Below are 20,090 nucleotides of genomic sequence, written 5' to 3'. Positions count from 1 at the left end.
ATTTGAAAATTCGTCATTATAATGGACATCTAATATGAAGTTTTCAAATTGGCTATCAAGTGTTGAAAGCTGAATAAAAAATTATTGTGGGATCAAATTTAATAATTTAATGGGGGCAAATAAATATTATTATTATATACTACTCAATAAAATTCTAAATTGTAGCTTGCCCCACACCAACGCCTCTCCTTTTTTTTCGTTTGGAAAACTTCAAAAGTTTTTTTTTTTTTTTTTAGTTTTGATTTATGAAAAAATTAATAATATTAATATTTGGTACAATTTTCAAGATCAAATTATAGCTTTCTAAAAAGCTATTTAAGTATTTATAAAAAAATTAAAAAAATAATTTTTCTCATAATAAATTTTTTTTATCACATTTCTTTTAAAATAAGCACTTTAGAATTAAAAAATTAAACACAAAATTAATTCCTATGGCTCCTTCTTCTACTGTTTTCTTCTTCTTCTTACTCTATTTAAAAATTTGCACATTTTAAAATAAGTTTTTTATATTTCTTAATTAAAATTTGTACTTTTTAATGAAATTCTTATTTTTTAAGAAAAATATAGAAAGACACAACTATTTTTTATCAATAACAAAGCTTAAAGAAGAACCATGCAAATTTTTTATTTTTAAAACAATTTTAATATAATATTTTTTGAATATCACTTTTTATTTTTATAGTAACTAGAGACTGGGCTGATTTGAAATTGAAAATTAGAACAATTCCAATGGAGTGCTTTTAGAATATTACTTTTGATATTTCAAGAAATGAATTGATTTAAAATTAAAACTTACATTGAAATTGATCGAAAAATGAAACTAGTCTCACCTTAAAAAAACGGTATCACTTTGATAGAGAACCAATAAAATTTTGCTTCTCATATTATTATGTTGATAGAGTAATTAAAAATAATATAAAATTTTAACTAAATTAAGACTAAACATTAGAAAAAAAAAATTAATTTCAAATTACTATTTATAACATATGATCCCGCAAATGTTTATATGTCATCTTGTAAGACTCAAAATAAAATTAAAATTAAAACTAGTAATAAAGATAAACATTGTAATGTTAAATTGAAATATCAAATCAATTTTTATAATATATGATCCAACAAATACTTATATAACATTGTGTAAAATCCAAAATAAAATTAAACTAAAACTAATATTGAAGATGCTTTTTTATTATTCAACTAAAAAATACACACAATTCAAAGCAATCTATGTGTTATTTATTTTAAAGTTACTGAATTTATGTGTTTCTCAACTAAAACTCATATGTTATTCTTTATGTCATTCAATTAAAACATCTTTCCCAACTCAAATAATTTGTGTTATGCAATCAAAATTTATGTGTTTTACAACTAAAAGTGTGATATTTTTTCTTTTATATTCAACAAAAAATCTGCAAATTAAAAAAAGATTACGTGTTTTTTAACAAAATTTTCTCATTTAATCACGACTACAAATTAATTTATGGGTGTTTTTGGTCTAGCGTTTGAACCATAGTAAATACATTCAATTTTTTTTAACATTTCAATCTAAAAATTTTAACTTATGCGTTGGGTTAGCTCCTTAGACTATTAGTTGAGAAAATTTTATTTCTTTTTTATTAATTCAATCCTTTATTCTCTTTTTAAAAAATTATAAGTAATGAAAAATTGTAATACAAAATAATATTAATTAAAAGAGTAATGAGAGGATTATAAAAAAAATTATGATTTTTTTTGTTTGGCTTTGTAATATTATTGTAATTTTTATAAAATCTAGTCATTTAATCACTTCTACATGAATCCAATCAAATGACGCCATAAATTTCAGAAAACTTCCATATCCTTTTTGTTAAGATTCCATAGCACAAGGATGAAGAAATATTGAGTTTGGCGTATAATTTTATAATTGTTGTCCTTGTATATTATGTCCATTGTTGTTATTTTTTATAATATGAATTGTTGTTTTTATTAAGTAGAGCAAATTAAACAAAAAATTAATTATAAATAATAATAGTAAAAAATTATAGAATACTAAAAAGAGTATTAGAGAAAATACAATATAAAAATATATTAGAAAAAATATCAAAAAATTTAAACATGTTTAAAAAGATAATACATAATTTAATGTCATGTCTTTTTTAGTAATTATCTATCTAAAAGTAATTTTAACTAACATTATACAAACAATATTCATTCTATCAAAATCAATTTTGTATAGAGTTACTATTCGGTAGTTTGTTGGATCGGTGGAAGTGAGGATCAGAACTCGAACACGAGAATTGAGGTGAGGTGTGTTGCCAGTAGTCGTCGGTGGGTTAGCAGGTGGGGCCACCTGCAAGGACACTCTTATACCAAAATAAACGTCCATACGATAAGGCAGCTAGATTAGGGTTATGGTGATGTATTTGAGGAGAGGAATAGGTCCCTCTCCTTCATCCCCATTCATCGGGTGGGCTCTCTCATTTGGGCCCAGCCCCTTAGAAACTTCTGCGAGCTGTCTAGATCCTCCCACAGGAGGTTGTGTCACGTGCTGAGCCGGATCATGGGTCCGCTTGGTGGACCTCCAATACTTATTGGGTTAGGCCAGAACAGTGCCTCCAATGCATCAAGTCGCGAGACTCGTGACTAACGTATTCGACTACCCGTGTTCCCATGAGAGGTGGTTTTTGCCCAACATGGCTTTTCAGCAAGAGTTCAGGCCTCTAGTGCTTTCCTCGCGTGTGGGGGTTGCCCCTAACCCCCTATTCGAGGACGCCACTTCGATTATCATGCCCGGGACATTAAATGTGTTTAAATGTGATTTGAAAGCACGTGGAAAGGTTTATTCTACCCCTAGCCTTTCGCGCTTCTTCTTCAGTTACGTTTTCCACTCTCGTTTCCTATTATCATTTTCCTTTTCTCTTTTTTTTTTTTTTTCATAACTGCTTACCATACTCACCCATTTTCCCTCCCTTCTGCAATTGCCATTTCCCTCCTTGCTTGTTGATTTCTTGCTACGGTCACGAGAGTCCTGCGATTTCCAACTTCCAGTACCTTTTTGCGTCGCAATTGTTGGTAGGTGACCATTTAGCTGTGCCATTTTGCTTACTCTCCGCCATTGCCATCTTGGTTTCCTTTTTGTTGTTGCTTTTTAGATCGAATTGGTGCTTGCTAGATAGCTTTTAGGAGGTGCCATAGGTGTCTTTTTCATGGTTTAGGCTAGAACGGTGTAGTATAGAATAACAATTGCTTATCGTAGAATAACTTAGTTTTGGCTTAGAAGCTGCTTCCGACCTCACGATTTAACTTAAATGGTACCCTCACTATAGGTATGGCGCAACGACCTCCTATAAATCGCTGCGTGTGGTGCACTACCGACGTCACAAGCACATCCTCCAGGGTAACCGTGGAGGAATTACAATAGCTCTGCAATTCAGGAGCATTGTGTGGCGGTGCCACGGTGGCACCAAGGAGGCGAATTACGAGCTCCTAGTGCCAGGCCCCCGGAAACGCGTTTGCCAACTTAATCTTGATGCTCCTCGTGTCCCGGACTAGATTTAGGTGTATAAACACATGTTCACCACCTTAGGTGTTCGGCTTCCCTTCTCCCCCTTTATCATGGCCCTTTTGAACAGATGTGAGGTCCCCCCCCCCATCCCTTCTTCTGGCTCGTCCAACTGGCGGAAAGCCTCCATCATCAACTCGGGTCAGGTCCCCATAAACGGCGCCATTGTTCGATAGTTCGTTGGATTGGTGGAGGTGAGGATCGAAACCCGAGCGCGAGAATTGAGGTGAGGTATGTTGCCAGTAGTCGTCGGTGGGCCACCTACAAGGACACTCCGATGCCAAAGTAAACGTCCGTATAATAAGACGGTAAGATTGGGGTTATGGTGACGTACCTGAGGATCTTTTATCCCCATTCATCAAGTGGACCCTCTCACTTAAGCCCAACCCCTTAGAAGTTTCTACTAACTGTCTAGATCCTCCCACAGGAGATCGTGTCACGTGATGGGCGTCTCATCGTACGGCCGGGTCGTGGGTCTACTTGGTGGACCTTCGATACTTATTGAACTGGGCCAGAACAATTACCAAACAAAATCATGTTGACACAAATTCACTTTTACCCAAAATCAATTCTATAAAACCAAGTTCATTCAAACTCCATAAATACTAGCAATTTCCTTACTTAGCTTGCAATATAAATACTAGTACCTTAAATATACACAACACACAACAAACAATACATATTACGTATTGCAAATTGCTCTTCTTTCAGTTTTCTTTAGCTCTCTTCTTTTTCACTTTCCCTAGCCGAATCAGTCCATGTAATCAACAATCAACCACCATCGCTCAAGCAATTATAACCAGCATCATCAATAACGTCACCAAACCGCTTTCAATTTCTTTGTCAGAGAAGCGAGAAGGGTTCACCCAACCTCTTTTGTCCACATCATGATTTTATCACAAAACTAAAAAGAGCTTTCATTCCTCTAACATCTTTGTAAGATGGCTATAATAGTTTAGGAGGTATTTATACCTCTTGCATTAGGTTAAAGATAAAAACCCTAAATAGTAAACACACTAATATAAAGCTCAATTTACTAAATAAATAAAATAAAATAAAATAAAAAGATATGAAATTAAACTGAAGATTCTAATACTTAAAATTTAAAATATAATACATACACATGGTAAAAAGTAAAAAGGATGGAGAAAAAAAACAAAAGTATAAATATACACAAAAGTAAATTGCATACAAATGCCAACAAATCATCTTTAATTCGTTAAATAAAAAATATAAAATAACAGACAGATTACAACATAAGAATCCAATAATTCCAACTTAAATGTTGTCCAGAGAAAGATGAAAAAAATCGACTTACAACATGTGACGCTATGATAAAGATGTCACTCGGACAGAGTTATCAGCTGATCCAGTCAGGAAAATGGGCGAGGTAGGATGCCAATCCACAGCAGTAATAGGAGCACCATGAGGAAGTGTTCTCCAACCATTTAAATGACCTTGAACCTGACATGAGAGGATGAGACATTAACATGTTAGATAACTAAGATAATCAGAAATATGAGGCCACAAGTAAATAGTAGTCCCTTGAAACTGAATCTCTAATCAGAGTATGAGAAGAATTCAGGAAACATAAACCTGGTATATGGGGGCTCTAACTGAACTAGACGTTACCAAGAGTCTTCTCCCACTTGCATCTAATGCCATCTCATGTCTGCAATATTGTGAACCTTTCAGAGGGTAAGAGAACCTGTTAAATAAAAACATAAAATGCTGCAAATCAATTCTTTGAACATATCCATATGCGAAGACAGAAGCAATGGAGATACAAGAAAATCCCTCACATGGCATGGCATAAATGAACTAAAATGTCCAAAATAGAAAAAGGAAGTAACAAAACTACAGCAGTGCCACAACACACCCCTCAAAATTTGGATTGAGCTATAGATAATTTCATACTATTAACCTAGGCCAAATGTTTTTACATTGATACTATTTAGAAAATTTACTCCATAAAGTCAGCTTTAGGTAATGGGTAATAGTTCTTACAAATTCCTTCAAGAACAACACTTGAAATTGCCTCAAATAATAAATACTAACGATAACTCTGATAAACTGTATATTTGATTTCATAAGCTATAAAGAGCAACCAAGTGCACTTCACAGTGGGATTTCACACCTGCAGCCAAGCATCAGGTGTCAAAAAAGAAACATACCTACTGCAGTCTCTTGACCATAGAATTTGACCTTGATTTTGCAAACTCCACTCAAAAATCTGAAAACAAAGCACCAATTAGTACGAAGTGTAAAATCCATGTCAGAAGCTGCATACATGGCAAAATGTTACATTATAGTACTTGCCTTCCTGTCAGAGCCCAGGCTAAAAATGCTAGTCTCATCCGGTCCAAAAAGAATAGAACTGATAGAAGAATCATGTGCAGGCCAGCCAGTAATTTGTAGGCCAGCAGACATGTCTTTGGCTAATTAAGGATGAAGTGGCACCCATGGGACCCCAGTTAATACATAAAGTATAACTCTCACCTTTTAAAAAAGGACAAATATTGGCAGCATTTTTTTACCAGACAAATGAACTTTACTGTATTGGCAACTCTATCAAGGATAAATATAATAACTTTCTAGATGCAATGAATACAAAAATATTTGATTTCATATACAAAGCACAAAAATACATCAACGCTGCAAAGTAGCCAGATGACTAAATAAAGGATACCAAACATGTGGATCATTCCATCAACAGCAGAAGCAGCTAAAATCTTTCCATTGTGATTAAAGCATAGAGAAGTAATAGCTGGTGGATCTTCTCCAAGAGGAAGGACTGTCTTTATGAGATCCAAAATTAATCATTGCCAAAAAATTTACACAAATATTCTACACAAAGAAGCACATACCATGGGTTTCCACGTCTTCATGTTCCACACAGTGAGAGAAGCAAAACCCAGGTTGTCAAAATAATTGGAACCAGCACTACACAGACAATATGATACTCATACTCCCATGCTAAAAAGTATGCAACATTGTAATAATAAGAAAAAATAAACTACATAAAAGATGGGCATTGAAAATATGATGAAAGGCAGGATAGCTCACCAAATGGTATATAACTATACTTTCATCCTTATGTCCAAAAATCAGAAAGTAAATGTACATATCGAAACTAAATTGGAGTAAAATACTGTTAAAACAGAAAATCATATGACCAAACAAAAAAATCAACATGTCAACAAAAAAATGATATAAAATTTGATAAATACCCTCCAGATCCTGCTGCAGATACAAAAATAGGTTCCACAGGACTGCACTTTATGTCCAAGACACTGCAAAACCACATATGTGTCAGAGAGAGCATAAAAGCAATGCACAGAGACCATAAAATTTTATTTTCAGTAAATACCTTGGAAATGCTTGAGTTGTATTGAGATCACAAACAACTCTCTTTGCATCTACATTCCATGCCTTAATACACCCATCTGATGTACCTATTAACAGCTTTTTTCAAGAGAAACAACTTAATTATTTTGATTTGAAATCTCATATGATCAATACAATTGAATAATTTCCATCACAATGAGAAGTCAATTCACATACCAAGCGGTCAGATTTACATTCCCAGTCAAGAGACAAAATTTCCGTGCCACAATATATGGTTGCATTTCTAGACACCGGAGTTGATGAATCATATGTCCATATTCTTTATTAAAACATGTGAAACAAACAAAGGCCAAGTTGCTTGAGAGAGTTATCATAAATATTGAGTAGCAGATATGGTTAAGAAAAAATATTGGTGAAGGAAAACATAATAAAGTGCTATTTGGAAACAAAAATCTATTGCGGGTGGCTCATATCATGGCATTGTTTCTTTTTGCTGTATTTGATATTGGTGATGCTACTGTTCAAAATAGACTATGGCAAATGGATACAACCAAAACTGAAAATTACATTAAGACTGCTCCATTTTTCCAAGTAATAATCTTGATATGTTTGTCTTCATCACCAGTCAAGCTTACCTAACAGTTCCATCTAGAGAAGCACTAGCGATATTGTTCCCGGAAGCAGAGAAGCAACATCGGCTGATTGGACTAGTGTGCCCCAAGAACGTCTCCTAAAAACACCACAGCAATTAAATATTTACTAAGATAATGGAATTGAAATTGCATATGCGAAATGGATAAAAGAGGAGGAGGAGGAGGAGGAGGAGGAGGAGAGAGGGGGGAGGGGGGGGGTGGGAAGAAGACATAAATAGAGAATTATTCGCAAATTTACCTGGTGCTCTACTTTGACATCAGGAAAATCTTCTTCACCACAAACTTCTCCACTAATTTCTGCCACAGAAGTAACTGTTAATTTTTTTTATTTTTAATTTGAAATAAACAATCAATGGTTACTCAATCATTTAATAATTGCTATCTCAGCCTAAAGACCAAGTGCTTTTTTATTTCTTCTCTTTTCTGTTTGGCTAGTTTCTTAGCCTGATAATTGCTATTTTAGTCTCAGTATCATGTTAATTCAACAAAAGTGTATCAGTAGAAAGTAGTAATCAACTAAATTAAAGAGCTTAGATCAAGTGAATAATCAACATCACTTAACAATATGGAAGCAGTCTTGAAGAGCATATACCTATACTTGGACTTTCATGAACTGTTTGCATGGTATCGCCTGATCCACCATTTCCAACACGGTCATTCAATGCCACAGTTGAATTATCACCTGACTTGGAAATGACATACTCAGACTGAATATTTGCAGCTCCATTCACAACTGAATCTTGGTTAATTTCTGTTTGAACTGCTCGTGGAACAGCAGTTGGGGAAACCTCTGGAAAACCTCTTGACATCTGAGAACTTTCCTCCCGCAAATTGCTCAATGAACTAATGCTTCCTTCCATACTTCAATCACAACTAATTAGAAAAACCAAATATTTATATCTCATTAGAGTCTCGAGAGAATTGAACATGCTTACCTCCTATAGTGTGATAATTTCGCCTCTTTCTCATCAAGCAAAGCCTGAAGCTCTGCCAATTTAATATTCAGATTCAGGATATCTTTTTTGAGTACGTTGGTGGCATTCATCTCTGAACTGATCTTCAGCAGTGCAGGTAGCCGTGATTTTTATTAAGGATAACTATTAACTACATTAAAAATTACATCGAAAACATAAAAATCAGAGTTATTTATAATACTTAGAGGAGTAATTGTGAAGGATATGAGTTCCATTGAATATCTCGCTAAAGAAGTTTCTGACAGAAAGATGCAAGGCCTCATACCACTCCTTGGAGAAACAAACCCGAAATTCAGGATCCAGGTTCGGATTCTTAACATAAGGAATCGCTGCATCATCGCAATTCAAAATCACAATTACACTCACAACAGATTAGAGAAAAACAACGTCGACAGCAAAACGCACCGAACCAGCGAGTCCAATCCTGTGAGCGTTGCAAGAGGTCACTGCCATGGACAGCGAAGAAGTCGATGACTCTGTCCCTGCGATTGGCTTGCAAGGCGTGAACCACGTAGAAGCGGAGAAGAGAAGTTTGGATTTTGGAGAGCGTAGAAAGGAGTGCGGTTTCGGAAGAAGAGGAGAGGTAGTGCTTAAAGAAGGAGAGGAGGGCAACGAGCCTATCGGCTTGGAATTTGGGAACGTAGAGGGAGAAGATGAGGTCGAGGATCTTATCGACGTGGAAGCCCTTTCCAAGATCGGTTCGGAGCTCAGAGTCGTAGGATTGGAGAGTGTTGGTGAAGCCTCGGAAGACGAGGAACTCCCGAACCAGCTCCTCCGCGGACTGCATGTTCTCCATTAGCAGAGAGAGCGTGGGTTGGGGACTGGCAGAATGCGGCGCTCTTTAGGAGCGTTTGTTGGGAAAAATTTTCAATTTGTTATTTGAATTACTATTGAACGCTGTGGTTTTGGATTTTATTTGATAGACGTTAATGAAACATTGAAAAAACAAATTGAGTTGCTACTTACTACTACTTAAAATTTGAGAACGCAAGTAGAATAAATTGGAAATTGAGGAACCACGTTAATCGCTGAGTTAAACTTTAGTATTATTTTGTGTCAATTGAAATTTAAAAATCAAATTGAGTTATTAGGAACCATCATATACGTGTCAGCCATGTAAGGCCGTTGTTCTTTTTGTTGAGTCACAGTCTCACAGACTTGAATTCACATTTGATGATTTGAACTTGAAGACACCAAAGCAATGGAAAAGGGGAAGCCATATAACTAATCATATCCTCTTGGCCGACCACAACACATGAAACTAACCTTTTTCAAACTTTGTACTTCGTAGCTCAACCACCGCTAACAGTATTTATTAATTGTGCTTTTCTTCTCCAAATAGAACACTGTATTTTCTTCAATATATAACACCATGGCAAACTATCATGAAATCTTGGTTCTTTTTTCACTAACATATTACTATATATACAAACTAAAGAGTTGCATGTTAAATATGAAAAGTGCTGCTTTTTCATTTCATTGCTATGGGGCTAGAGTTCTTGTTATGGTCTTGGGGTGTTTCATCAGTAGCTGCGTTTCTTCTAATCAGATTGGTTTGGGCTCGAGGTTATTGGCTAGTAAGGGACAAACATGGGTTTCTGATAATAATACATTTGCTTTTGGGTTCACAAAATCAGAGAATGATAATCGATTATTTCAGCTGGGCATTTGGTTTAATGAGCTTCCAGGAGATCCAACACTGGTTTGGTCACCTAACAGGTATTTCTCCTACCAGTCTCATTCTCATTAGTCTTAGTATGATATCATTCAACAAAAATGATATGCAATTAAATTGTTCTTGTAAGTATAATGAGTCAAATCTCACACCAATAATCTATTATTTTTTATCTGTTATCTATTACATATTTTATGAGGATTGAAAAATGTCGATGCATAAATTTTCTTTCTAAAATACCTTTTGTCATATACAACATAAAAAACATATATATTTAAACTAATCTCATACTTATCTTTATGAGTAGATGGTCAAATTAGAAAGATCATTCATTCTCCAAATTAATTCTAAAAGATTTTTTTAATTAAATTTGTCTTTTAAATATTTTAAATTAGTCATGTTAGTCATTTCCTTACTTTGTTTGTTGATTGTGTTAAAATTTGCTAATGCGACACGTGAAGTGACATCCCAACACATATCTAAGAGTGTTAATTGACTATTAATATGATTAGTTTATGAAATTAGATATTGGAGATTAGATGGCTAGTTCTGATTTTTCACTTAAACAAAAGAGAAAGTCATAAATCATATCTCCATCTAGTCTTTTAGTCTTTACAACAGCTTTTGCAAGTTATCATCATCTCTATATATGCCAAGTTGCAACATTTTTCATTTTCCTTTTGAATCCAAATAGAGACTCTCCTGTATCCAAAGATGCAATGCTGGAGCTGGACACAACCGGCAACCTTGTCCTCATGGACGGAGACACCACCGTTTGGGCTTCAAACACCTCAGGTGCTGGTGTAGAAGCAGCAACCATGGAAGAATCCGGTAACTTCATTCTCCATGACAGTAGAAAAAACCTTGTGTGGCAGAGTTTTTTGCAACCATCTGACACACTCCTCCCAAACCAGCCCTTAACAGTTTCTTCAGAGTTAACCTCATCAAAGTCTTCCTCTCATGAAGGCTACTATGCTCTCAAAATGCTTCAACAGCCTACTTCTTTAAGCCTTGCCTTGACTTACAATCTACCTGAAACTTCCAAGGCTTCGGAGGAATCATACACCAACTATTCCTATTGGCAGGGTCCTGATATCTCGAATGTGACCGGAAAAGTTATAGCAGTTTTAGGCCAAGCCGGAAGCTTTAGAATTGTTTACGGAGATGCCTCTGATGGAGCAGTTTATGTTTATAAGAATGACAACGACGATGCAGGTTTGTCTGCTGCAGTTCACCAATCTACACAATTGACCGTTCTTCGAAGATTAACCCTGGAAAAGAATGGCAACTTGCGTTTGTATCGATGGGACGATGATGTAAATGGGTCGAGACAATGGGTGCCAGAATGGGCTGCAGTTTCAAATCCATGTGATATTGCTGGAATTTGTGGCAATGGAGTTTGTCATTTGGACAGAACCAAGACAAATGCCTCTTGCACTTGCTTGCCAGGAACTTCTAAAGTTGGCAAGGAAGGCCAGTGCTATGAGAATTCATCTCTTGTTGGAAAATGCAATTCAAGGCGCGAAAGCCAGACATCGCAGTTTAGGATTTCAACAGTGCAGCTAACAAATTATTACTATTCTGAATTTTCAGTGATAGCTAACTACAGTGATGTTGCTTCAGTATCAAAATGTGGGGATGCTTGCTTATCAGACTGCAACTGCGTTGCATCTGTTTATGGGCTAGATGAGGAGAGACCATACTGCTGGGTGTTAAGGAGCTTGGATTTTGGTGGTTTTGAGGATACTAGCTCAACCTTGTTTGTGAAGGTCAGAGCAAACAGCTCAGTGACACCATATGGCAAAGCTGGAGGGTCTAATAGCTCTTCGGATGGGATGGGGAGTGTGAAAGAGAAGGCTGTGATTATTCCAACTGTTCTGATCATGATGGTTCTCATTGTGCTGCTATGCTTATTGCTGTATTACAGTGTTCACAGAAAAAGAATGTTGAGAAGAGAAATGGAAAGTTCCATGATCTTATCAGGTGCTCCCATGAATTTCAGTTATCGCGATATGCAAATCAGGACTAGCAACTTTTCGCAGCTGCTAGGAACAGGTAGTTAGTGTATCCTATATTGAGTGTTTTGATTGAGTTTAAATACTTGCTAACTGTACATATTTTGCAGGTGGATTTGGGAGTGTGTACAAAGGAAGCTTGGGAGATGGGACACTAATTGCAGTTAAGAAACTTGACAGAGTTCTGCCACATGGAGAGAGAGAATTTATTACTGAAGTGAACACCATTGGCTCAATGCATCATATGAATTTAGTTCGCCTATGCGGCTACTGCTCCGAGGGATTGCATCGGTATGCATTGTTACTTGACAATCAAGTTATTAAATTTTCTTCTAAACATCTAAAAAATCTGAGTTGGCTATCAAAGCAGAAGTTTTTGTTGTTAAAACAATTGCTTATTTGGCAGGCTGCTAGTTTATGAGTTCATGAAGAATGGTTCCTTGGATAAGTGGATCTTCCCTTCATATGAAGCAAGAGATAGAGTACTAGATTGGCCAACACGGTTTTATATAGCTGTAGCTACTGCACAAGGGATAGCTTACTTTCATGAGCAGTGCAGGAACCGGATAATACATTGTGACATCAAACCTGAAAACATATTGTTGGATGAAAACTTTTGTCCTAAAGTGTCTGATTTTGGATTAGCCAAATTGATGGGAAGGGAGCACTCTCATGTGGTGACAATGGTAAGAGGGACAAGAGGTTATTTGGCACCAGAATGGGTTAGTAATCGCCCTATAACCGTAAAAGCCGATGTTTACAGCTATGGGATGCTTCTCTTAGAGATAATTGGTGGCAGGAGAAATCTTGATATGTCCTTTGATGCAGAGGATTTCTTCTATCCTGGTTGGGCTTACAAGGTGTGTTTCATATATTAGTGTTCAGTGTTCTTCTATCCTTAATTAATTGTTGTTGAATGAACCGTGCAACTTTATTTACTTGTTTTTCCGAATCAGAATGAACATAAAAGGCTACACTCATTATAAGACCATACGCTGGGATGATAAGCCCATTGAATTCTAATTAAGGATGATGCTGTTTAAATAAAACCAACAAGTGTTAACTAGATAAATAATGTTCATGTCATGTTTGGTTACTGTAGGAGATGACTAATGGATCTACAATCGAAGTGGCAGATAGAAGACTAAATGGGGTGGTTGACGAAGAAGAGCTAATGAGAACTCTGAAAGTTGCATTTTGGTGCATCCAAGATGTGGTTTTCTTGAGACCAACAATGGGGGAAGTGGTGAGGATGCTAGAAGGATCAACCAACATTAACATGCCTCCAATGCCTCAGACAGTACTAGACTTAATTGAGGAAGGCTTAGAACATGTATATAAAGCCATGAAAAGAGAGTATAACCCTTCCAGCTCATCAACCATTACAAGCCATCTGACATCTCGAGCCACATGTAGCAATTCCACAATGTCACCAAGATAATGTTTCAACTTCAAAGAAGAAAAGAAACGATTGTGCTCTCACCAATACAAATATATAATAAACATACAAGTTTTAATTAGATAGATATACATGAAAACATAATTCAGTAAGTCATCAGTTCACCGTAGATAGGGGGACAACTATTATTGGAAAAGATCAAATCACACAAAGAACTATACTGCTTGATCTATGCAGGTAAAAAGTATTAATCATATCTGTGAAATTGAACATGTTCACACAGAGCTCACGCATCAAACATAACTTTTGATGAAAGAGCTGTAGTTTGTGAGTTTATCCCAATATCTGGACCACAGCATAACTCCTCCATATTTAGTTGAATTCTTGACTATTGGAAGAACTTCTGAAGTTAGATTTGCCGGAGGGATAAAGCCGGTAATAGAAGCATTAATTGCAGCAGGTAGCCCTAAGAAAATCATATCTGCATGGATATTTGAAGTCCAAATTCCCCAATAATCTTGAAGACCAGTTATATTTCCTTTATTGTACTCACATTGATGGTTGTTATAGAATTGAACCCAAACATAGTCAAATAGGCCAGTGCTGAGAGCAGTTCCAAGACAAGTATCAGGGAAAGGACATTGTGGTGCAGCAGTTAGGTACACTTTCTTGCTTTGGTTGTTGTAACTGGAGAGGTTTTTGGCAAGATCGTCCCAGTAATGGTATTGCCCACCCTCAATAACGAAATCAATTCCATCCAGGACAGCATCCCCTAGCGGCCGCAAAGAAGATTGTCCACCCAAGAAGTTGTTCCACAAGTATGCTGCTACCTGGCCTGCATCCACGCTTGAAGTGAGTGTGTAGTTTTGGAAGGTAGCTCCTCCAATGGAAAGCATGACCTTGATGTTCTTGGCTTGACATGACTTGATATCAGAACTCAAAACAGTGCATTGACCGGTGTGGGCGTCACAATGGCCAGCAAGATTCAAAACTGGATTTGTGCCGTTCCCAAATGCAGATAGGAAAGCTATGTTCACAAATGCATAGTTCCCAGAAGCACAAGTTTCTTCCAAGGTTCCCTCATCTCCACGTTGACCCCAGTAGATGGCAATTCCACCTGCATTATTTGAGCTTATTGCTATAATAGTTGGCAGAAAGAATGATAGGAGTGCAATTACAATGATCAAATATGAAGCCATCAAAGTTGCTTGAAACTTTGATAAATGAGTTGCTCACTAGTCGCTAAGAATCACTTGTGTAGTGTAACACTGTAGCCTTTCCAATTGAAGTTGTTCATTTTAAAAATGGCACTCCTTATAAAGTCTTAGAAAATAGTGTATACCAAATACCATAACTGTCATGAGAAAATGCGGAAAAAAGTGAATAGTGACCTGCATTGAAATAATCATAAGTTGTGAGACATGAACCAAATCGTACGTGAGGAATGAGGAATGATTAAGAAGTATCATGTTTCTTCATGTTGATTGTATCCGCGAAATCAAATTTTAAGCCGTAATGTTGTACTCTTTGACTTTTGAAAGGCCGTGCTTCGACGCATCTTTGTCTTATAGTCAGAAACATATTACAAGGATTCGGTCAGATTATATTCCGAAGTATTTGCTAAATGCATATATATTATCTCCTACATTAGAACTGGATTTTGCATAATGACAATGTTTTATCTTAACTAAATCAGATAGCGGTGCCTTTTTTGCTACTTTCTTTATGTCTATAAGCAAAATCCAGGAATCTAGTCACTTGGTATGGTTGCGTTTTTCATTGCTACATTAACAAATGAATGAAATGATAATCATTAAAGTAAAAGAGTTTATTTCTATCCACATATTTAGAAAACCCAAATTCCAACTTAACATACACCAGACCCTAAATGTTGAGTTTGTGAAAAACAACCATAATAATTTGATAATGACTAATATTATAATGTTAGATTGAAAATCCCAAAATATTTGTGATATGTGTACTTTGTGCATAAAAATAAAATATTTAAAATAGGCCAAATTGCAACATCCAATTCATTCACTTCTTAAACCCATATCCAATGAGATTAACACTCCAACCAAACACTTATGTTCAAAATAGGATTCAAGCATTCGAAAAAGAAAAAAAATTATAAATCTTGAACTGAAAAGGAAAGAGAGGAAAAAAGTCAACATTTAAAGCCAAAAAACAAAATCAAATATGATTTGATTCAGAGACAAATTAGAGAAGCCAAGTTTTCATTTTTGTGCTTTAATTCTAATTTGTTGAAACGGCCTTCCTCCTAAATGCATCATTTGGGTAATATGAAGAAAATAGAGATGGCGTATCTCTACAATAAATCAAAGGTCATGATTAAAATTTGGGGTCAAAGAATGGATCAATGATTCAGATTGTTAAAGTCAGAAGAAATAAGAAGAAAAAGAAACAACTAGGTAAGGATTCAAGCCAACTCTAATCGTTGTTGCTGTCCCATCTTTTTATTGCGCTTCTTTGTCATTCTCAATAAAGCTGAATTCTCTTTTGCATACTTGATGATGCGTCACATAAATGATAACAAGAAAATAAAACTTCTTATCTGAAAGGCGGTGATGTAATAAAACAATCTAAGAAAAAAAGGGACTAAAACGGGAAAGAACATTGTCATGAAAGAAGAAGGAGATGAAAGTCTTCATCCACCCTCGGCTGCTTCATATGTGGTCAGGAGAGCATTTTCGTCATTTTAGAGTTAAAAGGGATAGAATGGTAATCTCGTCACATTCAAAGATTTGAATACTAGAAGAATTGTACCATACCGGTCTTTGACATCAAGAAGACCAAGAGTCGGTCTCAAAAACAGTGATGCTGAAATAGCGACAACTCATAAAGCCTATTGGGTTAAGGCAGGACAACAAGAAGTCCAATAATACTTTTCAAAATCAATGGGAGGTATAATTTATTATTAATTTTCGATTTTTTTAGGCATTTATTTTAATTTGTTTTGATGTTAGAGGTTGTTGGAAGATTTGATTTGCTTCTGATTTGCTTAGTAGTAATTTTAGGAATTTTAAATTCAAATTAAATCTGATCTAATCTGATTTAAATTAGTTATCATATATCTTTAGAATTTTAAATTTAAGATCAAATATGATTTAAATTAGTTATCTTATCTTTAGGAGATTTAAATTAAGTTATCTTATCTTATCTTTTAGTTAGTTCATCCCTCTGATCTAATTTGTCAAGTACAGGTTCTTTGAAGGTCTAGTAGGGAAAACTCTTCCGGTGACCTAGGTTGTTAACAACAAGTTTCTTAAAGGTCTAGTAGAAAAATTCTTCCGGTGACCTAGGTTGCTAAGAACAGGTTTCTTAGAGGTATAGTAGGAAAACTCCTTATCTATCTTTTTATGTTTTTGCTGCGTCATTCCTCCATTTTTTCTTATCTCTTTATCTTTCGTTTTAATTTCTCGTTTTAATTTCTTCTTATCATCTGGTATCAGTTACAAGTCGTAGGTAAATTCTTATTTATCTACACGTTCCATGGATCTTGTTTAGTCTCTTTGTTTTTTTCTCTTTAATTTCTGCAAATTCACTTTAGATTAAAAAAAACAAAAAAAAAGAGTTGTAAAAAAAATGATTGAGTATTACAATAGTGATGATGAAGGAATCTCATATGCGAAAAAGGGTTCTCGGTTGCAAATCTCTGCATTTAAAGAGATGAATAATCTTGAAGCTTATGTCGGATGGGAAAGGAAGGTAGAGTCGATTTTTGCAAATTGCATCCTTTCACAGGAAAAAAAAGTTCGACTGGTACAAGCCAATTTTTTCGATGCTGCCCATATATGGTAGATTGAATTAGGAAGATCTAGAAGACTGTATGAAAAAAGTCTAATTTGCACCTTGGAGAAGATGAAAAAAATTATGAGAAACCAGTTTGTGCCATCATCATACTACATAAGGAATCGGGTTGTGCCACCATCATACCACAACGAATTTTTTAGAAAATTTTGTACGTTACAACAAGGTTCACAATTAGTGATGGAGTACCACAATGAGTTTCTTTATTTGATGGACAAAGCCAATATTAAACTGAGTCCTGAGGTTCTTATGGAACGATTTTTGATTGGATTACGCGAAGAACTTGCAGATAAAATATAACGCTACCGTTACGAGACCATGGAGGATTTGGTCAAAGTAGCCATTTACATGGAGTATATGCAACAATTTATAGCAACTTGGCGGTCCAAAGGAGCAAAATTTGAGGATCAGACAAAAGTCAAAGTTTCTGACTTCAAGAAGGGTATTATAGATCGACATAAGAAAAAAATTTCTTCTATGCCTATCTTTCATTCTTCTTCAAAGCCAGAGATGGAAGAATTTGTTGAGTATATTATAGAGGGTGATGTGTCCTTGGAAGATTCAAAAGTACAGAATTTCTCAACTAGATCATTGGAATGTGAGCAATTTGAAAAATATGAAAGAAAAGAAACTGAGAAAGAGAGTGAGTATTTGAGTGAAAAGAATCCATATTTGATTGAAAGCGAGAGTTTTGAGAGAAAAAACGAGACTAGCGAGCGAGAGGAGTCTATGAGTGAAAAAGAAACTGAGAAAGAGGGTGAGTGTTTGAGTGAAAAGAATCCATGTTTGATTGAAAGCGAGAGTTTTGAGAGAAAAGAGGAGAATAGTGAGCGAGAGGAGTCAATGAGCGAAAAAGAAACTGAGAGTAATAAACACACTTGTGAGAGAGATCTAGAAAGTTCTAGCTTAGACAAGAGTACATTAGTATCATTGAATTTTATGGAGTCCTTAGTTTCTCATATATCTAACCATGAAATTTTTAGTATTTTTATATCAACTCTCCTAGGTTTTGTAGATTCACTGGTCAATTATAGAGGCATTAATATGGATGAAAAGGAAGAAAGACAAATTGCATACTTTGAACAAAATGGTGAAAGTATGGTTAAAAAGATTGAACTTGCACACATGAGGGAACATAGCCACAATTTAGTGGATAGAGAAGAGCCATCAAACCATAATATTTGAACCTGGAGATTGAGTTTGGATTCATTGGAGAGAAAAAGAGCTTCTCATTCAAGATTCGAGGACGAATCTTTTTAAAGAGCGAGAGGATGATACGTGATTAGGAGGGCATTTTTGTCATTTTAGAGCTAAGAGGTAGAATGGTAATCTCGTCACATTCAAAGATTTGAATACTAAAAGAATTGTACCATGCCGGTCTTAGACATCAAGAAGACCAAGAGTCCGTCTCAAAAACAGTAGTGGTGCTGAAATGGCGACAACTCATAAAACTTATTGGGTTAAGGCAGGACAACAAGAAGTCCAATAATGCTTTTCAAAATCAATTGAAGGCATAATTTATTATTAATTTTCGAATTTTTTAGGCATTTATTTTTATTTGGTTTGCTGTTAGAGGTTGTTGGAACTTGGAAGATTTGATTTGCTTCTTATTTTCTTAATAGTAATTTTAAATTTAAATCAAATCAAATCTAATCTGATAAGATCAAATCTGATTTAAATTAGTTATCATATATCTTTAGAATTTTAAATTTAAATCAAATCTGATATAATCCAATAAGATCAAATATTATTTAAATTAGTTATCTTATCTTTAGTAGATTTAAATTAAGTTATATTATCTTATCTTTTAGTTAGTTTGTTATGGGCCTATTTAAACACTTTTGGTGAGACAATTTACATAACTTTTTAATGAATAAAATTTTTTTAATGCTTTATGCACGTTTTTTTAGTGTGATTAAGTGAAGTGAGTAATTTTTTTCGCTTGTTGCATGAAGAAGATTGAAGGATCCAACACTAAGGTGATCTGCGTGGTGGTCTCTTTCAATGTTCATCCCCCTAATCTAGGTTGTCAAGTATAGGTTCTTTGGAGGTCTAATAGGGAAAACCCTTCCGGTGACCTAGGTTGCCAAGAACAAGTTTTTTAGAGGTCTAGTAGGAAAACTCTTCCGGTGACCTAGGTTGTTAAGAACAGGTTTCTTAGAGGTCTAGTCGAAAAATTTCTTATTTATCCTTTTATATTTTCGCTGCGTCTTTCCTCCATTTTTTCTTATCCCTTTACTCTTTGTTCTAATTTCTTCTTATCACTGCCAGTATATCCTCCTCCAATAAGTATTTGGTCAATGGCGTAGTGAAAGATGTTCTACAAGAATTTATGAATCTGACCAAACATCTCATCAACTAGAGCAAACAAATAAGAAAATTGGCAATTCAAAATAAAAATTCTTTGAGAAAGTCTTATAACCGAGTTGAAGTGCTTCTTAAGTACATTGATTTCTTAGAAGATAAACCGGTCCAATCTGATAAAAAAGATGAAGAGATCTTGAAAATCGAAGATGAAAGATCTCATGGCTAGTCCAGTGTCTTTGTTGCGTCTGCTTAAAAACTATTTCTATATTTATATTGTGATCTTTTGATATTTTTTTCTTTATCTAGATGACTGTAATCTGATTGATGGAATTTAAAATTTTGAACTG

At 35.2% G+C, this 20,090-nt stretch overlaps 3 protein-coding genes across 3 annotated transcripts; 1 reads left to right on the top strand and 2 right to left on the bottom strand.

The window, feature by feature from the left end:
• Positions 1 to 4,711: 4,711 nt before the first annotated feature.
• On the bottom strand, positions 4,712 to 9,459 carry LOC112776621 (uncharacterized). Its single transcript, XM_072228879.1, has 15 exons — positions 8,922 to 9,459; positions 8,724 to 8,845; positions 8,478 to 8,620; positions 8,135 to 8,403; positions 7,781 to 7,839; positions 7,525 to 7,619; positions 7,106 to 7,208; positions 6,912 to 7,006; positions 6,772 to 6,834; positions 6,409 to 6,484; positions 6,231 to 6,339; positions 5,861 to 5,973; positions 5,716 to 5,774; positions 5,138 to 5,249; positions 4,712 to 5,005 (listed from the first exon to the last, which is right to left on the bottom strand). Exons 1-15 carry the CDS (start codon positions 9,310 to 9,312, stop codon positions 4,871 to 4,873), a joined length of 1,944 nt encoding a protein of 647 aa, XP_072084980.1. The 5' UTR covers positions 9,313 to 9,459; the 3' UTR covers positions 4,712 to 4,870.
• Positions 9,460 to 9,766: 307 nt separating this feature from the next.
• Positions 9,767 to 15,083, top strand: LOC112776619 (G-type lectin S-receptor-like serine/threonine-protein kinase At5g24080). The gene is made up of 5 exons (XM_025820829.3): positions 9,767 to 10,235; positions 10,886 to 12,246; positions 12,317 to 12,497; positions 12,613 to 13,066; positions 13,309 to 15,083. The coding sequence occupies exons 1-5, from the start codon at positions 9,889 to 9,891 to the stop codon at positions 13,645 to 13,647; spliced, it is 2,682 nt and encodes an 893-aa protein (XP_025676614.3). The 5' UTR covers positions 9,767 to 9,888; the 3' UTR covers positions 13,648 to 15,083.
• Positions 13,877 to 14,994, bottom strand: LOC112776622 (hevamine-A-like). Its single transcript, XM_025820831.3, has one exon. The coding sequence runs from the start codon at positions 14,802 to 14,804 to the stop codon at positions 13,899 to 13,901; it is 906 nt and encodes a 301-aa protein (XP_025676616.1). The 5' UTR covers positions 14,805 to 14,994; the 3' UTR covers positions 13,877 to 13,898.
• Positions 15,084 to 20,090: the final 5,007 nt, after the last annotated feature.

This window comes from Arachis hypogaea, chromosome 19, assembly GCF_003086295.3.
Source record: "Arachis hypogaea cultivar Tifrunner chromosome 19, arahy.Tifrunner.gnm2.J5K5, whole genome shotgun sequence".
Lineage (NCBI taxonomy): Eukaryota > Viridiplantae > Streptophyta > Magnoliopsida > Fabales > Fabaceae > Arachis > Arachis hypogaea.
The sequence above is the reverse complement of the archived record's forward strand: the minus strand, read 5'-3'. Positions and strand labels throughout refer to the sequence as shown.